General features: G+C 43.4%; 1 protein-coding gene across 4 annotated transcripts in view; it reads left to right on the forward strand.

The window, feature by feature from the left end:
* The window catches only part of MID1 (midline 1), a 395,950-nt gene extending 393,421 nt beyond the window's left edge, over nucleotides 1-2,529 (forward strand). For all 4 annotated transcript variants that reach the window (XM_020911572.2, XM_070464124.1, XM_020911570.2 and 1 more), the window contains exon 10: nucleotides 1,718-2,529. In XM_020911572.2, the coding sequence (XP_020767231.1) occupies nucleotides 1,718-2,066 (349 nt within the window). In that variant the 3' untranslated portion in view covers nucleotides 2,067-2,529. The remainder of the gene's footprint in view (nucleotides 1-1,717) is intronic.
* Nucleotides 2,530-23,299: the final 20,770 nt, after the last annotated feature.

The following is a 23,299-nucleotide window of genomic DNA, read 5'->3' on the forward strand; positions in this document are numbered from 1 at the left end:
AGAACTTCTGGATCTTGTGTACGGACGGGTGTCAGTGGCAGAATCTGACCCAGACTCCATATTGGAGAGAGGATTCTGGGAAATGCAGCCCCAGGAGTGTCCCTAAAATGCTGAACAGAATTGACGAGGGTGAAGTGCAGAGGTTTGATAGCACACAGGCTGGTACCCTATGCTTACCAGAGGATCAATTCCATCCTCTCTTAATTCAGTCATGGTGTGTTTTCTTTTTTGAACACATCACTCTTTAAGTGATTATATTCTAAATCCAGCACATGATGTTTGAAAGAATATCATTATGTCAAAGTCCAGTGAAGTTTTTCTCTCTACGGCAGGTAAGGTACCATATGTCAACATCCAGTTAGACTGGTTTCTACTATAACATGTTAAGAATTGAACTCTGAATCATTCACTATTTACTAAGAATGATGGGTTTTGCTTATCTTGTTGTTTAGTTGCTAAGTAGTGTCCAACTCTTTTGCGGTACAGCCCACCAGGCTCCTCTGTCCATGGAGTTCTCCAGGCAAGAATACTGGAGTGAGTTGCCATTTCCTCCTTCAGGGGATCTTCCCGACCCAGGGATTGAACCCACATCTCCTGCATTGCAGGCAGATTCTTTATCACTGGGAAGCCCTTGCTTATCTTAATAACTGAAAAATACTACATTATGGAGGCATGTTTCAGCAGGCTAAAAAGAGATTAAGAAGCTTAGAACACTGTAGAGAGAATTCAGAACTTTTTTTTGAGCGGTGAGAGAACATTTAGATTAACTAGGACATCCACAAGCTCAGAGACATTCAGGATGTTTGTAAATATAGTAGGAAATAAATCCAAAAGGGCTCCTCTGGTGAGGAAAGGCATTGGGGAGTGTTGTTTAAGTCTGTGGCCTTTTAAATCATCCTCGGGTCAAATTCCTATTCTGGTAGTTATTAGTCATGTGTCATTGGGCAAAGGTCATAAAATAACAGTTACTGACTATTCTATGCCAGGTCTTAGGCCCAGGATCTTACACATATTCTTTTCTTAACTCTTCAAAATAACTCTGAGACACAATGACAATCATTGTCCCTGTGTTACAGATGAGAAAACTGAGGCTGGGAGATGACAAAGAACCTATCCCTGTAAATGAAACTCATTTTCCATGCTTGCCTTGTGAAGTCATGGAAGATAACAGGCAAGATGTCAGTTGAAAAATTCAAAGGTCAGAAGACCTTTAGAAGGTCAGAAGAAGTCTAGGGCTGTGCTGCCCAAGATGGTAGCCATGGGCCACGTGCAGCTCTTGAAATTAACTTGACTATGATTAACTTAAAAGTGCAATTCCTCAGTCTCACCAGCCACAGTTCAAGTGCCCAATAGCTACATGCAGCTTGTGGCTACCATACTGAACCGAGCAGAACATGTCAGTCATTGCAGAAAGTTCTACTAAATGCCACTGGTCTCAAGAATCTACTGCATGGGTCTTTATGAATGTATTTAAAAAAGACAGCCAATACAAAGTTCCAATTCTCTTGTAACATCCTCACTGTAAACAGGAATTTGAGTCAATATAATGGCCCCTTTCTGCCAACTCTATGTCCAAAAGGGAAGAAGATGGGGAAGAGGGTTCAGGGTTCTTGCCTGAGCTTTCACTAAAGAGTGAACAGGGATGACCAAGGATCACAGAAAAGACTTCATGTATGTGTGCAACATGGTTCTTGTCATTGCTCTTTTGCATCTGCAGGTACGCCATTGGCCTAGCATACAAGTCAGCCCCAAAGCACGAGTGGATTGGCAAGAACTCTGCTTCCTGGGCGCTGTGCCGCTGCCACAATACCTGGGTGGTAAGGCACAACAGCAAGGAGATCCCCATCGAGCCAGCCCCCCACCTCCGGCGCGTCGGCATTCTGCTAGACTACGATAACGGCTCCATCGCTTTCTATGATGCCTTGAACTCCATCCACCTCTACACTTTCGACATCACATTCTCGCAGCCCGTGTGCCCCACCTTCACTGTGTGGAACAAATGTCTGACCATCATAACAGGCCTTCCCATCCCCGACCATCTAGACTGTACAGAGCAGCTGCCCTGAGCACGTGGAGCTGGTTTCTGGGGGATGTAAAGGGTGGTGGCCACCATTTCGGGGACTGAGAAAGCACAGGCTTCCAGAATGTGGTTAAATCTCACTGAAAAGCATCCAGAAATCAGCTAAGATAGGACTCCCAATGGGTGATCCCCCCCTTTCACTGTGTTTTGTATTAACTACAGGCTTTAATAATTTCTTCACCCTGTTTTTGTATTTACAGGAAAATTTATAGATTATTTATAATAGGAACATAACCGGGGATTACAACTCTTAGAAAATCTCTGGTTTTGCACATTAGGAGGCCCGTAAGTTTTATCAGTTCTGGACAACCTTTATTTTCAGCACAAGTCTCTGAGCTTGAGAAACAAGATCTTCTGTAGTTTTGTGTTTCCCCACCTTCTCACATCCTCTTTCCTACAGATCTCATGGCGGGTCCTGTCACCCCAACACTGTGTAACAGTATGCTACCTATTTTTCAAACTAAAAAAATTAGCTTTGAACCTAGTAGGGAAGTAAGCAGGCTTTCTGACTCCAGTTTCTTGTGAAGCGTTCTGCGATGTCAGAAGGATTTATTGGATCAAGTAGGGTGGAGAGAGCAACAGAGAGGAGGGAAAGACTTGACTTGGGAGCCGGGGATCTGCTATTGCAAAACCTGTAATTACCCTTCCGTGGCTGGTAGAATGATGCTGAGAGAACACGAACAATGAGATTGCAATTGAAAAAAGTCACCTTGAATCCTACCGATGATTCAAAAATTCAGGCTTATTTGTATTTTCTCAGGAGTGGGATTCTGTGTCATGATAGAAATCTATCTCCTTATTCCTTTTAAGTGTTTCTTTAGGCCTGGGAAGTTTCTTCACTATGTTAATAGCTGTCCTGTGTCCCACTCCCCCTGAATAATTTTTGTCACTGGGGCTGAGGAAATAAACATTTTCTGTCACAAATGGCAGCACCACTTTGGATCGATTTTGCTCTCTAGGACATCAACATATGGCCCCAACTGCCAATACCACATCCAACCATAAGTCACCAAAAAACATTTGTATTTATGAGTTGGTAATGACAAGGGACATTGCATAAAGTACTCTTCTCTAGTATACGTACTCCAAAAGTTATAATAAACAGACCTTTAAACACATCTCGAAAGATGTAGAAGTCCCTCTATATTCTAGTATAGTTAATAGAGTTGTAAGAAAACAAACAAAAACAAACAAACAAAAAAAAAAAACAAAAAAAATCAAACTCACTATTCTCACTTTGGAACCTGCTAGTAGAACCTGCTAATGCCATGTCAGATACAATGCTCGGTGTGCTGACCTAAGGCATTGGAGTGGTCCATGACGTAAGGCTTTTTTGCCTTCCCTGATGGCTCAGTGGTAAAGACTCAACCTGCAATGCAGGAGACCAGGTTTGATCCCTGGGTCGGGAAGATTCCCTGGAGAAGGGAATGGCAACCCATTCCAGTATTCTCACCTGGAGAATCCCTTGGACAGAGGAGCCTGGCGGGCTACAGTCCATGGGGTCACAAAGAGTCAGACATGACTGAGCGACTGACACTTTCACACTAAGCCATCCTTCGACTTGAACAAGGAATCTGGCAATGGTTCTACCTTGATGAAGGGCATGACATCTCTCAACCATTTCATTTGCTAAAATATTTATCTGGGCTGCTGGGGTGGCCATTTTGACAGACTGGGGGATTTAGCCACTGTTTTTATTGGTTTTGGTTTTGAACAGATCAACCAATTGTTTCTTTGAAATTCGTCCACTGTTTCAGCATTGCATTACGTGATTGTGAGTCTGGGTTTCAGGGGCAGCTTCCCCAGGGCTTCTGCCTCTACACTGGCAGATGCACTCCTTTTTCTTAACAGATAGATTCTATATATTTACTATATCATTTATACCCAGATGAATATTTTGATAGTGACTTAGGACAATTTCACATCTAAAAGATGGATGCCTCAATGGAAAAAAAATTACTCAGTCTCTGCCAACTTAATGGAATTTTTTTCTTTTTACAATAGAAAAACAGTGTGCATTAGGCTTCCCTGAATAAACCAAAAGGGTTGGCTTAGTAATTTTTACAAACATTTTTGGTAGCTGAATAATGGATATTTTCATGCACTTTGTACACTAACAGGTTTTAAATAAAAGGGTCTAAAACTCAGCTTCTGAGATTTTTTAAATCATGGTCTCCAGGTACAATGAATGCTCCAGTTTGCCTTATGATGTTAATCTAAAGCGTTTATGAGGACAATATTGCCACGAATTATAATGCTTTTTCAGTATAAAGAAGTTACTACTCCAGTTTTCACTGCAAGCCATTTAGGTTATGTTTTGGCTATTTTTATAAGGACGAAGGATTATGTTATCATTTTGTTGTGGAAGTCTCACTCTTTGCTAACTTAAAAACATTGTGGATAGTAGCAATTACTATTTCCATGTTGTCATATTTACTGGAAAATATGTATATGATGAAAGGCCACAGTGTTTAATTTCATTACTGTAATGATGTAGACAAAATTTCCATGTGGATTTTTTTTGAAAGTCTGAAAAAATATATGCTATCAACATTTGTTGCGGTAGAATTCTTTAAAAGGATTGGGGGCACGGCATTTTGTTTTTGAGGTTCTTACTTCACAGAAGACATCACAGTACAGGGGGAAAAGAGCTGGCAGTGCCAGTTAAATTAATACACAAAATTGATGCAACGCCAACCAAGGCTGCCAGGTCCAACGTCGTGGCTGTGTGAACACTGCTGGCACCATCTTGAAATGCTCAGTAATGCCTGGACGAGGGGTTCTACACTTTCATTTAGCACTGGGCCTCGCAAATTATGTAGCCAGTCCTCAAAACTGAACTCTGAAACATGGTACCTCTCTCCTTCTGATGGATAGAAATGAAGAACCCTGAATCCACTGTCACAAGTGGCTGGCCATATAATTCAAGTAGGAATCTAGATGGATTAAGATGGAGAGTGGGCTTGGGTGAAGATTTTCTTTCTGGCTTTAAAAGAAAGTGACTTCAAAAACTGCACATGTTGATGAGAGTTTCTGCTGGAGAAGAGGCAAAGGCCTGAGGACCAACAGGCATTTTATTATGGTACTGAGATCTCGAGACTTTCTGAGGAACCAAACCAGTGCCTCCCAGTGAACGTGGAATTCCATTTCGGCTCCAGGCACACGGGCAGTGCCTGTGGAAACACACACATGTATGCTCATGTACATGTGCTTTTGGTGTTGGGAACCAGATGATCTGCTCTACTCTTATAAAATGTCTTTAAAAAAAAAGATACAAAGATGGTAATGGGGATGGAAGAATGTTTTTAAAATAGTGCTTCTGAACATGGGGGTGATCTGGCAGTGTCTGGAGTCATTTTGGGTTAGTGCAACTTGGGAAAGGTGCCCCCGGCATCTAGTGGGTAGAGACCAGAAATGCTGCTCAACATCCTATGGTGTACAGCACAGCCCCATGATGAAGGATTATCTGGCCCAAAATATCAATAGGGCCACAAATAAGAAACTCTTACTATTTTTTAAGCAAAACTCTCACCAATTTTTTTTCACTCGTGATTGATTCAATGCCTGGTATATCAAAAAAGAAAGCGGGCACCAAAACCTTCACCTTTAAAAAAATATTTACAAAACTGTTCAGAAAATCTGAAAGGCAATGCAAACCTTTGTAAATGGGAATCCACTGACAAGTGTCACAAAGATGCAGATGTGATTTGCTTGGTTAGGAAATGAAAGTCTCTGTATGCTGCTCTTTTCACTCGAACAAGTTCAGTTCCTGGTACTTGAGTCATGCTATCACACCCTCAGCCCGAGCTCTCCATTGCTATTGCTTTCTGGTTTAAAATAAAATCATTTTTGTGGTTCCCACGCCCTCTGTCTCTGCCTGTGTCTGTTGCCTTGTTATCAAGGCGTGTTTTCACCTTCACTGTTTCTACACATATTTATTCAACTTCTACTAATCCTTCTACCACCTTGAAACATATAATCCATTTTCTTTTATGCTGAAAGGTTCCAGTGTCCACCATCCAGCCTCTCCCTAATCAAAATACAGGTAATTGACAAGATGCAAAATAGTATCTCACCCTCCCCTCCCCCTGGGAATTTAAAGACACAGTAAGAGAATACCTGTACAGGAGCAGAGATCAGAACAATGGCTTGGTTTCTAGACTTCCAGAGCGGGTGGAGAAGAGGAGGGCAAGGAGGATGTGTGTGGATGGGTGAGGGTCTTGACAGCATGGTCTGGAACCACCCCAGCAGTTGGTTATTAAATCTATCCCCAAACCCTTCCCCTGGCTAACAGGACTTGACTTTCATAAGCAACCCAAGCCTTTTGGACCTGAGTCAGCACTCCGGAGGCTTGGTCATGGGTCCAAGGCATAAGGGGCACCTGTATACTTGTTACATGTGCCAGCCCTACCTACCCCAGACCCACCCACCAGACAGAACCTGCGGGGCTGGGATCCAGCCCTCCAGGGGATTCTGCTACAAGCAGATGTGTGTGAAGTGCCACTCTAGGGGGCTTTCTTCAGTCTCATAGCCCATAGAAACATGCATGTAGAGCCTGAAACATCTTCTCAAGGTCATATGCTTTAGAGGCACCATGATGTAACACACTGACTTTAATCTGGCTGAATATGAAAGTCTTGTTCTATTGCTGCTGCTTCGCAGGTGGCGCTAGTGGTAAAGAACCCACCTGCCAATGCAGGAGACATAAGAGATGTGGGTTTGATCCCTGGGTGAGGAAGATCCCCTGGAGGAGGGAATGGCAACCCACTCCAGTATTCTTGTCTGGAGAATCCCATGGACAGAGGAACCTGGCGGGCTACAGTCCATAGGGTTAGCAAAGAGTCAGACATGACTGAAGCAACTTAGCACGCATGCACACTGCTACCTCTTAGACAAGGATGTGTGTGTGTGTGTGATAGCCACTCACTCGTGTCTGACTCTTTGCAACTCCATAGACTGTAGCCCACCAAGCTCCTCTGTCCATGGAATTCTCCAGCCAAGAGTAACTGATTGATTCAAAAGGCAAATAAAAGCGAAAGTTAGCCACTCAGTCGTGTCCGACTCTTTGTGACCCCATGGACTGTAGCCCACCAGGCTCCTCTGTCCATGGGATTCTCCAGGCAAGAATACTGGAGTGGGCTGCCATTCCCTTCTCCAGGAGATCTTCCTGACCCAAGGATCAAACCAGGTCTTCCATGTAGGGGACAGACTCTTTACTGACTCAGCCACCAGGGAAGCCCTTTTTTAGCTCCATGTCTGAAGACTTCCCAGCTTATCCTATGGGCCTCAACGCCAAGAACCACAAATTGCAAATTTAATAGGTCATTTTGTATCAAAAGGTGAATTATGAAACACCTGCTGTGTGCTAAGTCACTCATTTGTGTCTGACTCTTTGCAACCCCATGAACTGTAGCCCACAAGGCTCCTCTGTTCATGGAATTCTCCAGGCAAGAATACTGGAGTGGGTAGCCATTCCCTTCTCCAGGGGATCTTCCCAACCTAGGGATCGAACCCAGGTCTCCCACATTGCAGGAAGATTCTTTACCATCTGAGCCACCAGGGAAGCCCATGAAGCACCTAGAATTTTTCAATCAAAAAAATATATTCTCTGGGTTCAGATACGGCCAAGACTGTGTTAACATTTTTTTTCTATTGTGGGTTTTGACTTTTCCCCCCAGAAATTGGTTTTATTTGATGTACCCAAGTCTTAAGTTTCTCAATAAAGAAAAAATCTCCATTAAAATAATGCCAGTTTCTGGATCCCATCCTGAAAGATGGGCTGATAAGGTCCTTGGTGTGGGCCAGCATCCTGCACTTTTCTCTGAAATGATTCTCAGGTACAGCCAGGACCAGCAGCCTATGCTGTCTAGCACCACAGGGCTTATCTCCTTTTCTGTCAAGGTCAGAAAGGGACTATTTTAGGGTTTGCAGGCCATACTGTCTCTGGCAGCTACTCAGCTCTGCAGCTGGAGAGTGGAAGCAGCCAGAGAGGATGTGTCAACAAGTGTGTATGGCTGTGTTGCAATAAAACTTTATTTACAAGAACAACCATGAGACTACATGTGCCCCATGCTGTGACTGGCCACAGAAGATACAGTAGTGGACCAGTGGACTGAAACCCCCAGGGCACTGTCTGTCTATCCTTCACTCATGGGGTCTCAGCTATGTCTCCCCATGGCTTGGGGCCTCTGTGAGCTCCCAAGTCCTTTTCCAAAGAATCTGCCTGCAATACAGGAGACCCTGGGTTCAATCCCTGGGTCAGGCAGATCCCCTGGAGAAGGAAATGGCTACCCACCCCAGTATTCTTGCCTGGGAAATCCCATGGACAGAGGAGCCTGGAGGGGCTACAGTCCATAAGGTTGCAAAGAGTTGGACATGACTAAGCGACTAAGTCTTCTAACACTGAATTTCATCAATTCTGAAATTACAGAACTCATAAGAATTCATTGTGGAGTACTTAAGACAGAACCATGAAAGAGGCTATTAAAAGATGCTTTCATTCAACAGAGTAGTGTGTGCCAGTTCTAATGATTAGCTTTACCTCCTTCATAATTCTGACTTAAATCAGCCCTTCTCACAAGTGATAGGTATGTAAATAGATTTCCTTTAGTAAGAGTTTTCATGTATGTTTCATTTCAACTTTTGAAAAGGAACAGATGCTGCTGTAATTAATCATCTTTCAAAGTCAATCTGAAGGGCATGTCATCCACTCTAGAGAGTAGCCTCCAGTCCCTTCTTTTACAAACTATTATTTTGTAAAATAGAGAAGCAAAACAGGTTGAAGAAGAGAACTGCTTCTGATTATAACAGAAACATAAAGAGAGGCATGTGGAACTTTCAAGATCCCTTCCCCCAGAGTACCAATCTCACCATGGGATGTACATTCAAGAACATAAAGTAAAAACAGGGTCGAGGGCTTATGGAAAAACCTTTCTTGTAGTTGTCCTGTCTTAACATGGGTGATTTATGGAAAGGAATTCAGGTCTCCCTTTGAATCTTCATGTTCTCTAAGAGAACTATAAAAGCATGATTAAATAGGAAGTGTAGCAATTAACAAGCAAATCTGTCATGGCCAAAAACCAATTACCAATTAAGGAGAGACACAGAAAAATGATTTAATGAACATTAGTTCTTTAGCACGGTCTATTTATCCTCAAAGCTCAGTTTTTGATTACAGTCATTAAATGCTCTTCAGTAAAATATTTCAGATAGTAAAGCTTATCTCACCTCTTCTCCAATCTTATTCTTTCAGCTTCTGCCCTCTCTGGCCTCCTCTTTTCCCTCAAGCTTCTCAAAGGACTGGTCACATGTTCTGTTTTTGTTTCCTCGCCTGTCATTACAGCTCCCCTCACTCACATCAGCCATCGAGTGTCTTTACTCTACCAAATAGTTCTCAGCAATGTCAGAAATACCATCTGCATCGATATATATTCCCATGATGGCCTGGCCTCATATTGGCATGCAGCAACTTTTGAGATGTTAACCCACTTCAGTTCTTTCTTAATCCCTCCAGGAGCAATGCCATCCACATCCAGAGGGAATGCCATTCCCTCCTTCACCATGCTGGGCAGGTGCCCTCCAGATCTCTATCTCTAGGTCTAATTTCTCTGCTGAGTTCAGCACTATATATTGACCTGCTTGCTTGGTCATCGCTTTTGGATGCTTAAGTGAAAGTGACAGTCACTCAGTCATGTCTGACTCTGTGACCCCATGGACTGTAGCCTGCCAGACTCCTCTGTCCATGGAATTCTCCAGGCAAGAATACTGGAGTGGGTTGCCATTCCTTTCCCCAGGGAAGTTTCCGACCCAGGGATCGAACCCAGGTCTCCTGCACTGCAGGTGATTCTTTATCATCTGAGCCACCAGGGAAGCCCTTTGGATGCCCAAAGGGCACCTCAAATTCAACATGTCCAAAATGGCACCTAGAGGTCTCTCTCCCCAAACCATGCCGTCCCCAACCAGTTTCATGAATCACAAACCAAAGGCTCATGTTTGATGTCTTCCACACCCTGCATGTCCAATCCACCACCAAGTCCTGTTGATTTTCCCTCTCAACAACTTGTTGACCAGAAACATATTAATGTACCTCTTGTTACTGAACGTTATTTACCAGAGACATTTTAATATTCACTTACATTACGGAACCTCAGCCACAGGCATTTAGTTTCTTCAAAAATTCCCCCCGTCAATAATGTGTTAAATATGTCTTTAACTGACCCCCTCTTCTCTGTGTCTGCACAAAAACTCCGAGCCCAAGCTTTCACATCTCTCACTCTACAGCTGATATAACTGGTCTACCTGTAATCCACACTCCATCCTCTCTTTCAACAAATGCCCATGAGCAGCCAAGCTAATCTCTGAAAGAATCATATCACACATATCCCCAGATGCTTCTTCCACCATGCTTATCCCCACTTTGACCCTCCCCCAACACTGACAAACTTTTTCAAAGTTTTCCATCTACTTTCCAAGAAACTCATCCACAAGGCCTATGAGTTCCTCCATGGTCTTATTCCTGCCTATTTCCCAAGCATCATCTTGGATCATTCATCCTTTACTCCTCACACTCCAGCTACACTGGATATAGCAGCCATGCTGTGCTCCGCCACAGGCCTCTACTAGGACCACCCTTCCCTTAGCTTCTTAGTTCGGTTCAGTCACTCAGTCATGTCTGACTCTTTGTGACTCCATGGACTGCAGCATGCCAAGCTTCCCTGTCCATCACCAACTCTCGGAGCTTGCTCAAACTCATGTCCATCAAGTCGGTGATGCCATCCAACCATCTCATCCTCTGTCATCCCCTTCTCTTCCCGCCTTCAATCTTTCCCAGCATCAGGGTCTTTTCCAATGAGTCAGTTTTTCACATTAAGTGGCCAAAGTATTGGAGTTTCAGCTTCAGCATCAGTCCTTCCAATGAATATTCAGGACTGATTTCCTTTAGGATGGACTGGTTGGATCTCCTTGCAGTCCAAGGGATTCTCAAAAGTCTTCTCCAACACCACAGTTCAAAAGCATCAGTTCTTCAGTGCTCAGCTTTCTTTATGGTCCAACTCTCACATCCATACATGACTACTGGAAAAACCATAGCTTTGACTAGATGGACCTTTGTTGGCAAAGTAATGTCTCTGTTTTTTTAATATGCTGTCTAGGTTGGTCATAGCTTTTCTTCCAAGAAGCAAGTGTCTTTTAATTTCATGGCTGCAGTCACCATCTGCAGTGATTTTGGAACCCAAGAAAATAAAGTCTATCACTGTTTCCATTGTTTCCCCCATCTATTTGCCATGAAGTGATGGGACCAGATGCCATGATCTTAGTTTTTTGAATGTTGAGTTTTAAGCCAGCTTTTTCACTCTCCTCTTTCACCTTCATCAAGAGGCTCTTTAGTTTCTCTTCACTTTCTGCCATAAGAGTGGTGTCATCTGCATATCTGAGGTTATTGATATTTCTCCCAGCAATCTTGATTCCAGCTTGTGCTTCATCCAGTCCAGCATTTTGCATGATATACTCTGCATATAAGTTAAATAAGCAAGGTGACAATATATTGACATTGACATACTCCTTTCCCAATTTGGAACCAGTCTGTTGTTCCATGTCCAGTTCTAACTGTTGCTTCTTGACCTGCATACAGATTTCTCAGGAGGCAGGTCAGGTGGTCTGGTATTCCCATCTCTTTAAGAATTTTCCACAGTTTGTTGTGATCCACACAGTCAAAGGCTTTAGTGTAGTCAATGAAGCAGAAGTAGATGTTTTTCTGGAATTCTCTTGCTTTTTCTATGACCAATGGATGATGGCCACTTAATCTCTAGTTCCTCTGCCTTTTCTAAATCCAGCTTGCAACATCTGGAACTTCTCAGTTCATGTGCTGTTGAAGCCAGCTTGGAGAATTTTGAGCATTACTTTACTAGTGTGTGAGATGAGTGCAATTGTGTGGTAGTTTGAGCATTCTTTGGCATTGCCTTTCTTTGGGATTGGAATGAAAACTGACCTTTTCCAGTCCTGTGGCCATTGCTGAGTTTTCCAAATTTGCTGGCATATTGAGTGCAGTACTTTCACAGCATCATCTTTCAGGATTTGAGATGGCTCAGCTGTAATTCCATCACTTCCCACTAGCTTTGGTCATAGTGATGCTTCCTAAGGCCCACTCAACTTCACACTCCAGGATGTCTGGCTCTAGGTGAGTGATCACACCATTGTGATTATCTGGGTCATTAAAATCTTTTTTGTATAGTTCTTCTGTGTATTCTTGCCATCTCTTCTTAATATCTTCTGCTTCTGTTAGGTCCATACCGTTTCTTTCCTTTATTTTGCCCATCTTTGCATGAATTGTTCCCTTAGTATCTCTAATGTGCTTGAGGAGATCTACCGCTAATATTTTTATGACTTCTCAACCACCACTTTCCACAGAGGTTTCCCCTCAACTCCCTGCTGAAGCCAAACACCCCTAGTACTGACTCACAAAGCCCTTTGTGCCTTCCTTCATAACTGCAACCTAGCTTTTCTATCTGTAAATTTTGCTTACTACTTCTGTTTCTTGGCCACCATCAGACTGTCGTATTTCTGAAGTCTGAAACCAGCAGTGGCTTGGCTTCAAGTGTACCACATAGTATGTGCTCAAGAAATCCATAGAGTAGAATTCCCACTTCTCATGAAGATGTTCTACTTAAACCCACCCATAACATCTGCTATTGTCTTTAAAAGACTCATGTTAAAAATAAGTAAATGAGTGCTTCATACTGGCAGAAACCACATATACCCAGAGAATGAAAAATAACATCAAAATAAATGCTACACAATCTGTAGTTGTTTAGCGACTACGTCATGTTGGACTCTTTGGACCCCATAGACTGTATCCCACCAGGCTCCTCTATCCATGGGATTTCCCAAGCAAGAATACTGGAGAGGATTGCCACTTCTTTCTCCAGGGGATCTTCCTGAGCCAGGGATCAAACCTGAGTCTACTGCATTGGCAGGCAGATTCTTTAGCACTGAACCACCTGGGAAACCGCTAAAAAATCTAACTTCCAGCAAATTCCATCCTCTCTTCATAGCAGCCTCAGGTCATCAAGCAAAAAGAAAACCTCAAAACTGGGCAAATAAATGTGCCCATTAGTGTCTTTTTTAATTAATTAATTAATTTTAGTTGGAGGCTAACTACTTTACAATACTGCAGTGGTTTTTGCCATACATTGACATGAATCAGCCACAGGTGTACATGTGTCCCCCATCCTGAACCCCCCTCCCACCTCCCTCCCCATCCCATCCCTCTGGGTTGTCCCAGTGCACTGGCTTTGAGTGCCCTGTTTCATGCATCGAACTTGGACTGGTGATCTATTTCACATATGGTAATATACATGTTTCAATGCTATTCTCTCAAATCATCCCACCCTCACCTTCTCCCACAGAGTCTGAAAGTCTGTTCTTTACATCTATGTCTCTTTTGCTGTGTCTCTTGCATATAGGGTTGTTGTTACCATCTTTCTAAATTCCATATATATGCGTTAATATACAATATTGGTGTTTTTCTTTCTGACTTGCTTCACTCTGTATAAAAGTCTCCAATTTCATCCACTTCATTAAAACTGAGTCAAATGCAATTTTTTTTATAGCCGAGTAATATTCCATTGTGTATATGTACCACAGTTTCCTTATCCATTCATCTGCTGACAGACATCTAGGTTGCTTTGTGTCCTAGCTATTGTAAATAGTGCTGCAATGAACATTGGGGTACATGTGTCTTTTTCAATTATGGTTTCCTCAGGGTATATGCCCAGTAGTGGGATTGCTGGGTCATATGGTAGTTCTATTTCCTAGTTTTTTAAGGAATCTCCATACTGTTCTCCATAGTGGCTGTACAGTTTGCATTCCCACCAACAGTGTAAGAGGGTTCCCTTTTCTCCATACCCTCTCCAGCATTTATTGTTTGTAGATTTTTTGATGGCAGCCATTCCGTACCTCATTGTGGCTTTGATTTGCATTTCTCTGATAATGAGTGATGTTGAGCATCTTTTCATGTGTTTGTTAGCCATCTGTATGTCTTCTTTGGAGAAATGTCTGTTTAGTTCTTTGGCCCATTTTTTGATTGGGTTGTTTATTTTTCTGGTATTGAGCTGCATGAGCTGCTTGTATATTTTGGAGATTAATTCTTTGTCAGTTGCTTCATTTGCTATTATTTTCTCCCATTCTGAAGGCTGTCTTTTCACCTTGCTTATAGTTTCCTTCATTGTGCAAAAGCTTTTAAGTTTAATTAGGTCCATCAGTGTCTTTTATCACCTCCCACCCGGCCCCTGGCCCTAAATTCAAAGTCTGAAGTTATGCTCATACAATTCTTACTTATTGGTTCAGCTCATCCCACACTGTAAGATAATCCAAGTGCAAATAAAATGGGCTCTAGGGTATCATGATCAACTTCAGTTTGAGAGAAGGTCCCCTCGGACCTTGGTGAACCACCTTTGCAAAAGGGCTACTACTCATTTTCTTAGAAACCAGGTTCCCTATTATTTACAAAAGTATCACAGAGTCCCAGCTATCTTCCTAGTTTTTTGTTTTGTTTTGTTTTGGCCTGGCACACGGCTTACAGGATCGTAGTTTCCCAACCAGAGATAGAACCTGGGCCCTGTGTGATGGAAGTGCAGAGTCCTAACCACTGGACCAAAAAGGAAGTCCCAGCCTCCTTTCTCATTTCTTAGCAGGAGCAGCCAGGTAGTGACCTAAGATTAAAGTGAGCAAGCAGGCAACACAGGTATTGGGTGGCATTCCAAGTGGAGAACTTCTGCTGCCTGGGAAGTTCAGAGTCCATGTTGAAGATCAAATCAGAAGGAGTTTAAGGACAGAGAACTCAGCTACTGTTGAGCTGTGTTGCTGTTCCTCCAGTACTGATGGTGAACAATATCAAACACAAGCATTCATCAAAAGAAAGTTGGGGTACCCGTACTAGCAGACCAAGTAGACTTCCAAACAAGGAATGTTTCCTAGGAGTCAATTCACTGAACAAAGAAACCATGATTCCCTCCTCTTCCCTTTTACACTTACCCCCAGAAGAAAGAAAGAGTGGAAACAAGGTTAGTTGAGGAATATATCAAACCAGTCAATCCTAAAGGAAATCAACCCTGAATATTCATTGGAAGGACTGATGCTGAAGCTGAAACTGCAATACTTTGGCCACCTGATGCAAAGAGCTGACTCAGCTGAAAAGGCCCTGATGCTGGGAAAGATTGAGGGCAGGAGGAGAAGAGGTGACAGAGGATGAGATGGTTGGATGGCATCACCAACTCAATGGACATGAGTTTGAGCAAACTCTGGGAGATAGTGAAGGACAGGGAAGGCTGGTGTGCTGCAGTCCATGGGGTCGCAAAGAGTCAGACAGGACTTAGTGACTGAACAACAAGAAGGGTCTGAAATTGGAAAATCTGGGGAAAACCTATCCCAGAGGAGTTGGCCATGCATTTTTGTTGGCCACACTGCATTTTAGAGTCTGTTTTCAGCTCCCAATCAATAAGTTACTGTAGTTTATGACAGATGACTATACTGGGTTTAAATCTCTATGTCAGCCTTGGGGCGAGACCCTCTTGATGAGGCCAGGTTCAGAAGCAGCAAGAGACTAAAGCAAGAATAAATATCCAGTCATCATCACGGGCCAGTTAGCCCAATCAAGGCCTCTGCCCTTCAACCCCTGGGGAGCTGGTCACACAGAGGAAGGAGGGGAGGGCATCCATATCGCAGCATCTGTTAATGGTTGCCTCTTGCTCTCTCCCTGCATTCCGGACCTGGCACGCAGGACCTCCTGAAATGGAGAGGGTTGCTGGTAGGAGTGTTTGCAACTTTCAAATGATTGACTAGAAGCAGAAGTGCTGGGGTGTGAACCCTCGACCCCAGAGTTCATGAGGCCAACCAGCCTGCAGAGCCTGAGCCCTTGATCCCACTAGACAGGCAGGTCTCATTAAGCAATGTCACTGGAACTGGTGCCAAAAACATAAGGCTGCCTGCTCCCCCCTGGGCCTCATTTCTAGGCTCTTATATACACGTATTTTGAAAATTTCCAAGTCAGTCAGTCTTTGCTTGGTGGACGTGGTTGAGCAATGCTAATACTTACTGAGCAAGAGACGAGAGTCCAGTGGTTCTCGCAGATGTCCACGAGGAGACATCCCGCCCAGAGAAATGCTACGGGACTCCCACTTCTCGTGGGGACTGAGGTCAAAGAGATGCTTCTGTATCAGCACAGAAGCAGCACTCTGGGCTTCTGTCTGCATGGTTTCTGAGTGACTGCATATGCTGGGGCAGCCAATCTTCAAAGGCAGCTTGCTCTTGCTGAGGTTTTTGCCCTGAAAACCAGGAAGTCCTCAGGGACAGCTCTGACTGGAGGAAAATCAACAAAGCTCAAGACAGCATCTGAGACACAAATGTGAACAATTTCCCCTCATGCTGTCGGACATAGCCGTCAAAAACATCCCCAAAGTGCCATGGCCAGATTCTATGTTGCAGAAAAATTCCACTGTGGGGAGATTGAAATCATGACACCTTCGCAGCTCTGGGAGGAAATGAGATGACAGACTGTTAAAATATCCTGGTGAATTGGGTAAAAATGAGGAAGTTGTTCATTCTTGCTAATTACAGTCTGGGTGTCAAGTTTTCATTTTCAGTTTAGGCAGGATATTAGGAACTTTGTTTGCTTACACATTGGGGGTTGAATGAGATTGCCAAGTACAATCTTCTACCCTCGTGGACACACAAGATGGGAAAATCAGTATCTCTGAATGTATTTCCAGAAGTACTTTTTCTTCCTCATCTCACTTGTTTGTGGGCAGTCTTCTGATGCCCATTTTTGACTCTGTTCAGTCCATCCCTGGTGACTCAGATGGTAAAGAATCTGCCTGCAATGCAGGAGACCCAGGTTCAATCCCTGGGTTGGGAAGATCCCCTAGAGGAGGAAATGGCAACCCACTCCAGTATTCTTGCCTGGAGAATCCCATGGACAGAGGAGCCTGGTGGGCTACAGTCCATGGGGTCGCAGAGTCAGACATGACTGAGCAACTAACACACACAGTCCTTTCTCAAGTTGTCCCTTCTCTAAAGCAAGAGATCTCTGCCAAGGCACCATGGCCCTTTAGGGTTGAAAAGTTCCTGGTTGTGGAGCTCCCCTGTGCCTTATAGGATGTGTAGGAACATCCCTGGTCTCTGACCACTAGATACCAAAAGTACTCCCTTCCAGTTATGACAATCAACCACGGCGCCAGACATTGCCAAATGTCCCTCTGGGGTAGGGGAGGCACAATCACACCTCTGAGAACCAGCAACCTAATGAACACTTCAATGGTGACACCCATCTTCTATCATGACAACATCCCTTCTGTGCACAGAATCTGCTCATGTCACCTTCCTACCCATTTTCTCTCCCTTCCTCTACTGCCAGGCCTCTGGGTCACTTGTGGGGAGTCTGCTGATAATGCAGGCATTGTTCAGCTCACTGGCTCAATGTCCCAGGCCCGCCCATGGTTAAGCCAGGAGAGAGGGAGGCACAGATGTCAGAAGAATAAACAACTCCCTCTTCTCCCTGGAACTGGAGGCCTCAAAACATGCAAATACAGAGACTGTGGATGGAGTCCAAGATGATGGAGTAGAAAGATCTAGAATTTACCTCCTCTCACAAGCACACAACTTTGCACAAAAACCATTGATGGAAAAGACTGAAACCTCCCAGAAAAGTTCTTCTACCAAAAAAATAAAAAAGGAAGCACAATGAGATGACAAGGAGGGACAGACTCACAACATAATCAAGTATGAATACACCCAGATGGGCACCCCACAAACTGGACAATAACTACAGTGCAGAGGTTGTCCCACAGGAGTGAGAGCTCCGAGTCCCACATCAGGCTCCCCAGCCTTGGGTCCTACAGCTGGAAGATGAGCCCCCGGAACACTTGGCTCCAAAGGCCAGCAGGGCTTCATTTCAGGAATCCCAAAGGATTGTGGGAAATAGAGACTTCACTCTTAAAGGGTACATGCAAAATCTAAGGCTCTGGGACAGAGAATAAAAGCACTCTTTTGATAGGAACCTGGGCCAGACCCACCAGCTAGTCTTAGAGAGTCTCCTGGAGAGGTGGAGGGGGTGATGGGGATAAGGGGTGGGGGGTGAGGGGTGGGGGTTGGGGGTGGGGCCTGCAGATAACCCTGGGGACAGAGACCGGGCAGCAGGCATTCTGGGGAGCTGCTTCTACCATGTAGACACTGGTGCAGGAGTGCACCATCATGGGATCCTCCATCTAGCTCATCAGCACCAAGACCTGACCCCACCCAACAGCTGGTAGGAACCAGCACTAGGGCACCTCAGGGCAAGCAACTAACTAGGTAAGGCACAGCCCCAGGCATCAGCAGACAGGCTGCCTAGAGACTTCCTTGAGTCCACAGCCACTTTCAACACAGCCCTGCCCACCAAAATGCCAGAACCTGGCTCTACCCACCAGTGACTGGGCACTGGCTCTGCCCTCTAGGAAGCTTGCAGCAGCCTCTAGACCAACCTCACCCACCAGGGGGCAGATACAAGATGCAGGAAAACCACAATGCGGCAGCCTACAGACCCAGTCTGCCCACAGCAGGCCAGACCCTGCCCAGGGACCAGCTAAGACCTGTCCCAGGCCACGAGCAGGCCAACATAAGTTTCAGGACACCCTGAACCCTTCCTGTACACAACTGTCTTAGAAACCGCCCCCTGCCCCACCCCACTGTGATCTGACACCCGCTCTGATCCCTGGGCCATGCAGCCTAACTCCAGGACCCAGCTCTTCCTGCAAGCAGTTGAGCACTAATTCCAGGACCTGGCTTCACCCACCAGTGAGACAGCACTGGTCTTTGAGTCCCCTTGGGACAGTCAGCCTCCTCAGCACCTGGCATGCATGCATGCATGCAAAGTCACTTCAGTCATTTCAGTCACATGACTCTGTGTGACCCTATGGACCATAGCCCACCAGGCTCCTGTCTATGAGATTCTTCAGGCAAGATTACTCTAGTGGGTTGCCATGCCCTCCTCCAGGGCATCTTCTCAGCAGCCTCCTCATAAGGCAGGGTCTGGAAACTAACTGGATTAGGGGCTAACCAAGCCTATAAGATAATAATACAACATGCAGAATGCTGGGCTGGATGAAGCACAAGCTGGAATCAAGATTGCTGGGAGAAATATCAATAACCTCAGATACACAGATGACACCACCCTTATGGCAGAAAGCAAAGAACTAAAGAGCCTCTTGATGAAAGTGAAAGAGGAGAGTAAAAAAGTTGGCTTAAAATTCAACATTCAGAAAACTAAGATCATGGCATCCAGTCCCATCACTTCATGGCAAATAGATGGGGAAACAATGGAAATAGTGACAGATTTTATTTTCTTGGGCTCCAAAATCACTGCAAATGGTGACTGCAGCCATGAAATTAAAAGACACTTGCTGCTTGGAAGAAAAGTTATGACCAACCTAGACAGCATATTAAAAAGCAGAGACATTACTTTGCCAACAAAGGTCCATCTAGTCAAGGCTATGGTTTTTCCAGTAGTCATGTATGGATGTGAGAGTTGAACTATAAAGAAAGCTAAGTGCCGAAGAATTGATGCTTTTGAACTGTGGTGTTGGAGAAGACTCTTGAGAGTTCCTTGGACTGCAAGAAGATCCAACCAGTCCATCCTAAAGGAAATCAGTCCTGAATATTCATTGGAAGGACTGATGTTGAAGCTGAAGCTCCAATACTTTGGCCACCTGATGCGAAGAACTGACTCATTGGAAAAGACCCTGATGCTGGGAAAGATTGAAGGCAGGAGGAGAAGGGGACAACAGAGGATGAGATGGTTGGATGGCATCACCAACTCAATGAGTTTGAATAAACTCCAGGAGTTGGTGATGGACAGGGAGGCCTGGCATGCTGCAGTCCATGGGGTCACAAAGAATCAGACACGACTGAGCAACTGGACTGAACTGAGGCGTCTCCAACTCTGTCACATGCACCCTTGCTTCAAAGCTGTGTTCTCAAGTAACCTTAGGCAGCTAGGAGTCCATTAAGGGTTCATAAATATTCTATACATACATACATCTGATTATAACAGACTGAATTATGGGAAAGACATGCACAACAGAGCCTGTTGTTATGTAACTTGCAACTGAGGATCAGCCTTGAGCACATGCCCATTTGCATTCCCTTTCCTGATTAGTGGCAGGTACACACCCTATTTTGTATAGGGAAGAACCAAGAGGACATTGGAAGTATAAAAAGGGGAAGCCAAGAGGAATTATGATGACTCCTTTGGGGTTGGCCTGTTCCACATCTCGGAAGTGTCTGTTTATTAAAAGTTCTGTCTGCTTGAGCTGTAACTGGCTGTAATTTGTCTATTGTTTTAAACACTTTTGTCCATCGTTCCAAATCTTTGTCACAATGAGACAAGAACTGAGGGAGAGAAATAAAATGAACTGCCAGGTGGAATGTAAATTGATACAGCCATTATGGAAGACAGTGTGGAGGTTCCTTAAAAACTAAAAATATAACTACCATATGACCCAGTATTTCTACTCCTGGGCAAATACCTGAAAAAAACAAAAACACTAGTTCAAACACACACCAATGTACACAGCAGCACTATTTTAAATTGCCAAGATAAGAAAGCAACCTATCTGGGTTTGAAACATGTATATTATCAAGGGTGAAACAGATCACCAGCCCAGGTTGGATGCATGAGACAAGTGCTCAGGCCTGGTGCACTGGGAAGACCCAGAGGGATCGGGTGGAGAGGGAGGTGGGAGGGGGGATTGGGATGGGGAATACATGTAAATCCATGCTGATTCATGTCAATGTATGGCAAAAACCACTACAATATTGTAAAGTAATTAGCCTCCAACTAATAAAAATAAATGAAAAAAAAAAGAAAGTTTAAAAAAAAAAAGAAAGAAAGAAACCTAATTATCCATCAGGAGAGTTCTGGATAAAGAAAAGGTGGTTTGTGTATATACTTATATACATACATAGAGACATATGAATATATATATATATTTTTTTTGCTCCCCTCCCCCAAATATATATATTCTATTGTGTGTGTATAGCAATAGAATACTACTCAACCATAAAGAAGAATGAAATTTTTCCATTTGAAGCAACACGGATGGACTTGGAAGGGATTATGCTAAATGAAATAAGACAAATATTGTACAATGTCATTTATATGTGCAATCTAGAAAATTCAACAAACTAGTGAATAAAACACAAAAGAAGCAGACTCACAGATACAGAAAACAACATACTGGTCACCAGTAGAGAGAGGGAAGGATAGAGGCACAATATAGACATAGGACTTTAAGAGGTACAAATTACTGTGTATAAAATAAGCTACAAGATACACTGTACAAGACAGCAAATAGAGCCAACATTTTATAATAAGCATAAATGGATTATAACCTTTAAAAATTCTGAATCACTACTTGTACACCTGTAACATATCATACATCAAATGTTCTCCAATAAAGAAGAAAAGCAAAACCTAAACATCTGAATTCCAGATAAAGTTAGAATTCAGATAGAGGAAATCCTGGTATAATTACTGATAATATTTTAAAAATTATTGTTACTGCCAAAAATAGATTATAATTTGTGTTTTTAAAAATACTACAAAGGAATTTACTTAAGCTCCCAAAATATTTCTTTACAACACTGCAAAAATGGATTCTTTCTAGACTTTCTTTCAGCACAGGAAATACTGTCACCCTCACCTTCCAAATTAGACTTCAAGGCAAGACAGTGCTTTGGGTCATGGCCGTGCCTGCCACACTACCGCTCTGCCGTCAGGAAATAAGTTTCTCTTCCCAAGGCTAACTTGAGAGAATAGGTGGGTATTTTACTTGTTTTGTTTTGTTGCTAACACCTGGAGACATATTCTGCATAGACTAATGTGGGAGACTGCTTTTGGGAAAGATACGGCTGCTCCAAAGCATAGCTTTTGTATACTTTGGAAAAGAGGGGCAGGGATAAATTAGGAGTTTGGTATTAACATATACACACTACTGATGTATAAAGTAAATAAGCAACAAAGACCTACTGTATAGCACAGGAAGCCATACTCAATATTTTGTAATAACCTCTAAGGGAAAAAATTTTGAGAAATGTATATATATATATATACATATATGTATAACTGAATCACTTTGCTGTATACCTGAAACTAACACAACATTGTAAATCAACTATATTTCAATTAAAAAAAGCATAACTATCATATCTTTTCTCACTGTTATTCCTTGCACAGCTCAGAAGACTACACAAAATTCTGCTCTGCCTTGAGAGATTCTTTCCTCTGTTGGAGCATAAGCTCCCTGAAGGGAGGGGTTGAGCTTAATTATTACTTTTTAATATCTCTGGTACCTAACACAGCTTATGATATTTCAGTTCAGTTCAGTCACTCAGTCATATCTGACTCTTTGTGACCCCATGGACTGCAGCACACCAGGCTTCCCTGTCCATCACCAACTCCCAGAGCTTACTCAAACTCAAATCCATCAAGTCGGTGATACCATCCAACCATCTCACCCTCTGTCATCCCCTTCTCCTCCTGCCTTCAATCTTTCCCAGCATCTGGGTCTTTTCCAATGAGTCAGCTGTTCACATCAGGTGGCCAAAGTATTGGAGTTTCAGCTTCAGCATCAGTCCTTTCAATGAATATTCAGGGCTGATTTCCTTTAGGATTGACTGGTTTGATCTCCTTGCAGTCCAATACTAGGATATTTTAAAATACTAGGATATTTAGTATTTTTAAAAAGAAGGAGGGAAGGAAGAAGGAAAAGACTTCAATCTGAAGGAAGGGGTAAGGGAGAGAGAGGAAGAAAGGGAAATAAGTGAAGGAAAAAAGAAAAGGAGGACAATGTTAGATTAATGGAGTACACAATTCAGATTTGTTATAAGTAGTAAAGAATTTGTTCAAGTGAAGGTAGGCCTAACTCTCACTTGTCACCATATAACACAGAGAGGAGTGGTGCTTCCAGGATCCAGCATCCCAGGCAGAACAAAAAGAAAAGATGTGCTGGTTGAGGTGATACAAGAGATATGGCAGAATAAAAACTTACAGCAAGAGAAAATAACCAATGATGACGAGCCAATAGATGCTCAGTTAATTCCCATTAAGTTAATATTAGTAAAGGGAACAAATGTTTCTGCTCTGGAGACATAAAGGAGAAACAAAATAAAACAACAGGCATAAAAGCTCCC

The sequence above is a fragment of the Odocoileus virginianus genome, unplaced genomic scaffold, assembly GCF_023699985.2.
Source record: "Odocoileus virginianus isolate 20LAN1187 ecotype Illinois unplaced genomic scaffold, Ovbor_1.2 Unplaced_Contig_16, whole genome shotgun sequence".
Classification (NCBI taxonomy): Eukaryota; Metazoa; Chordata; class Mammalia; order Artiodactyla; family Cervidae; genus Odocoileus; species Odocoileus virginianus.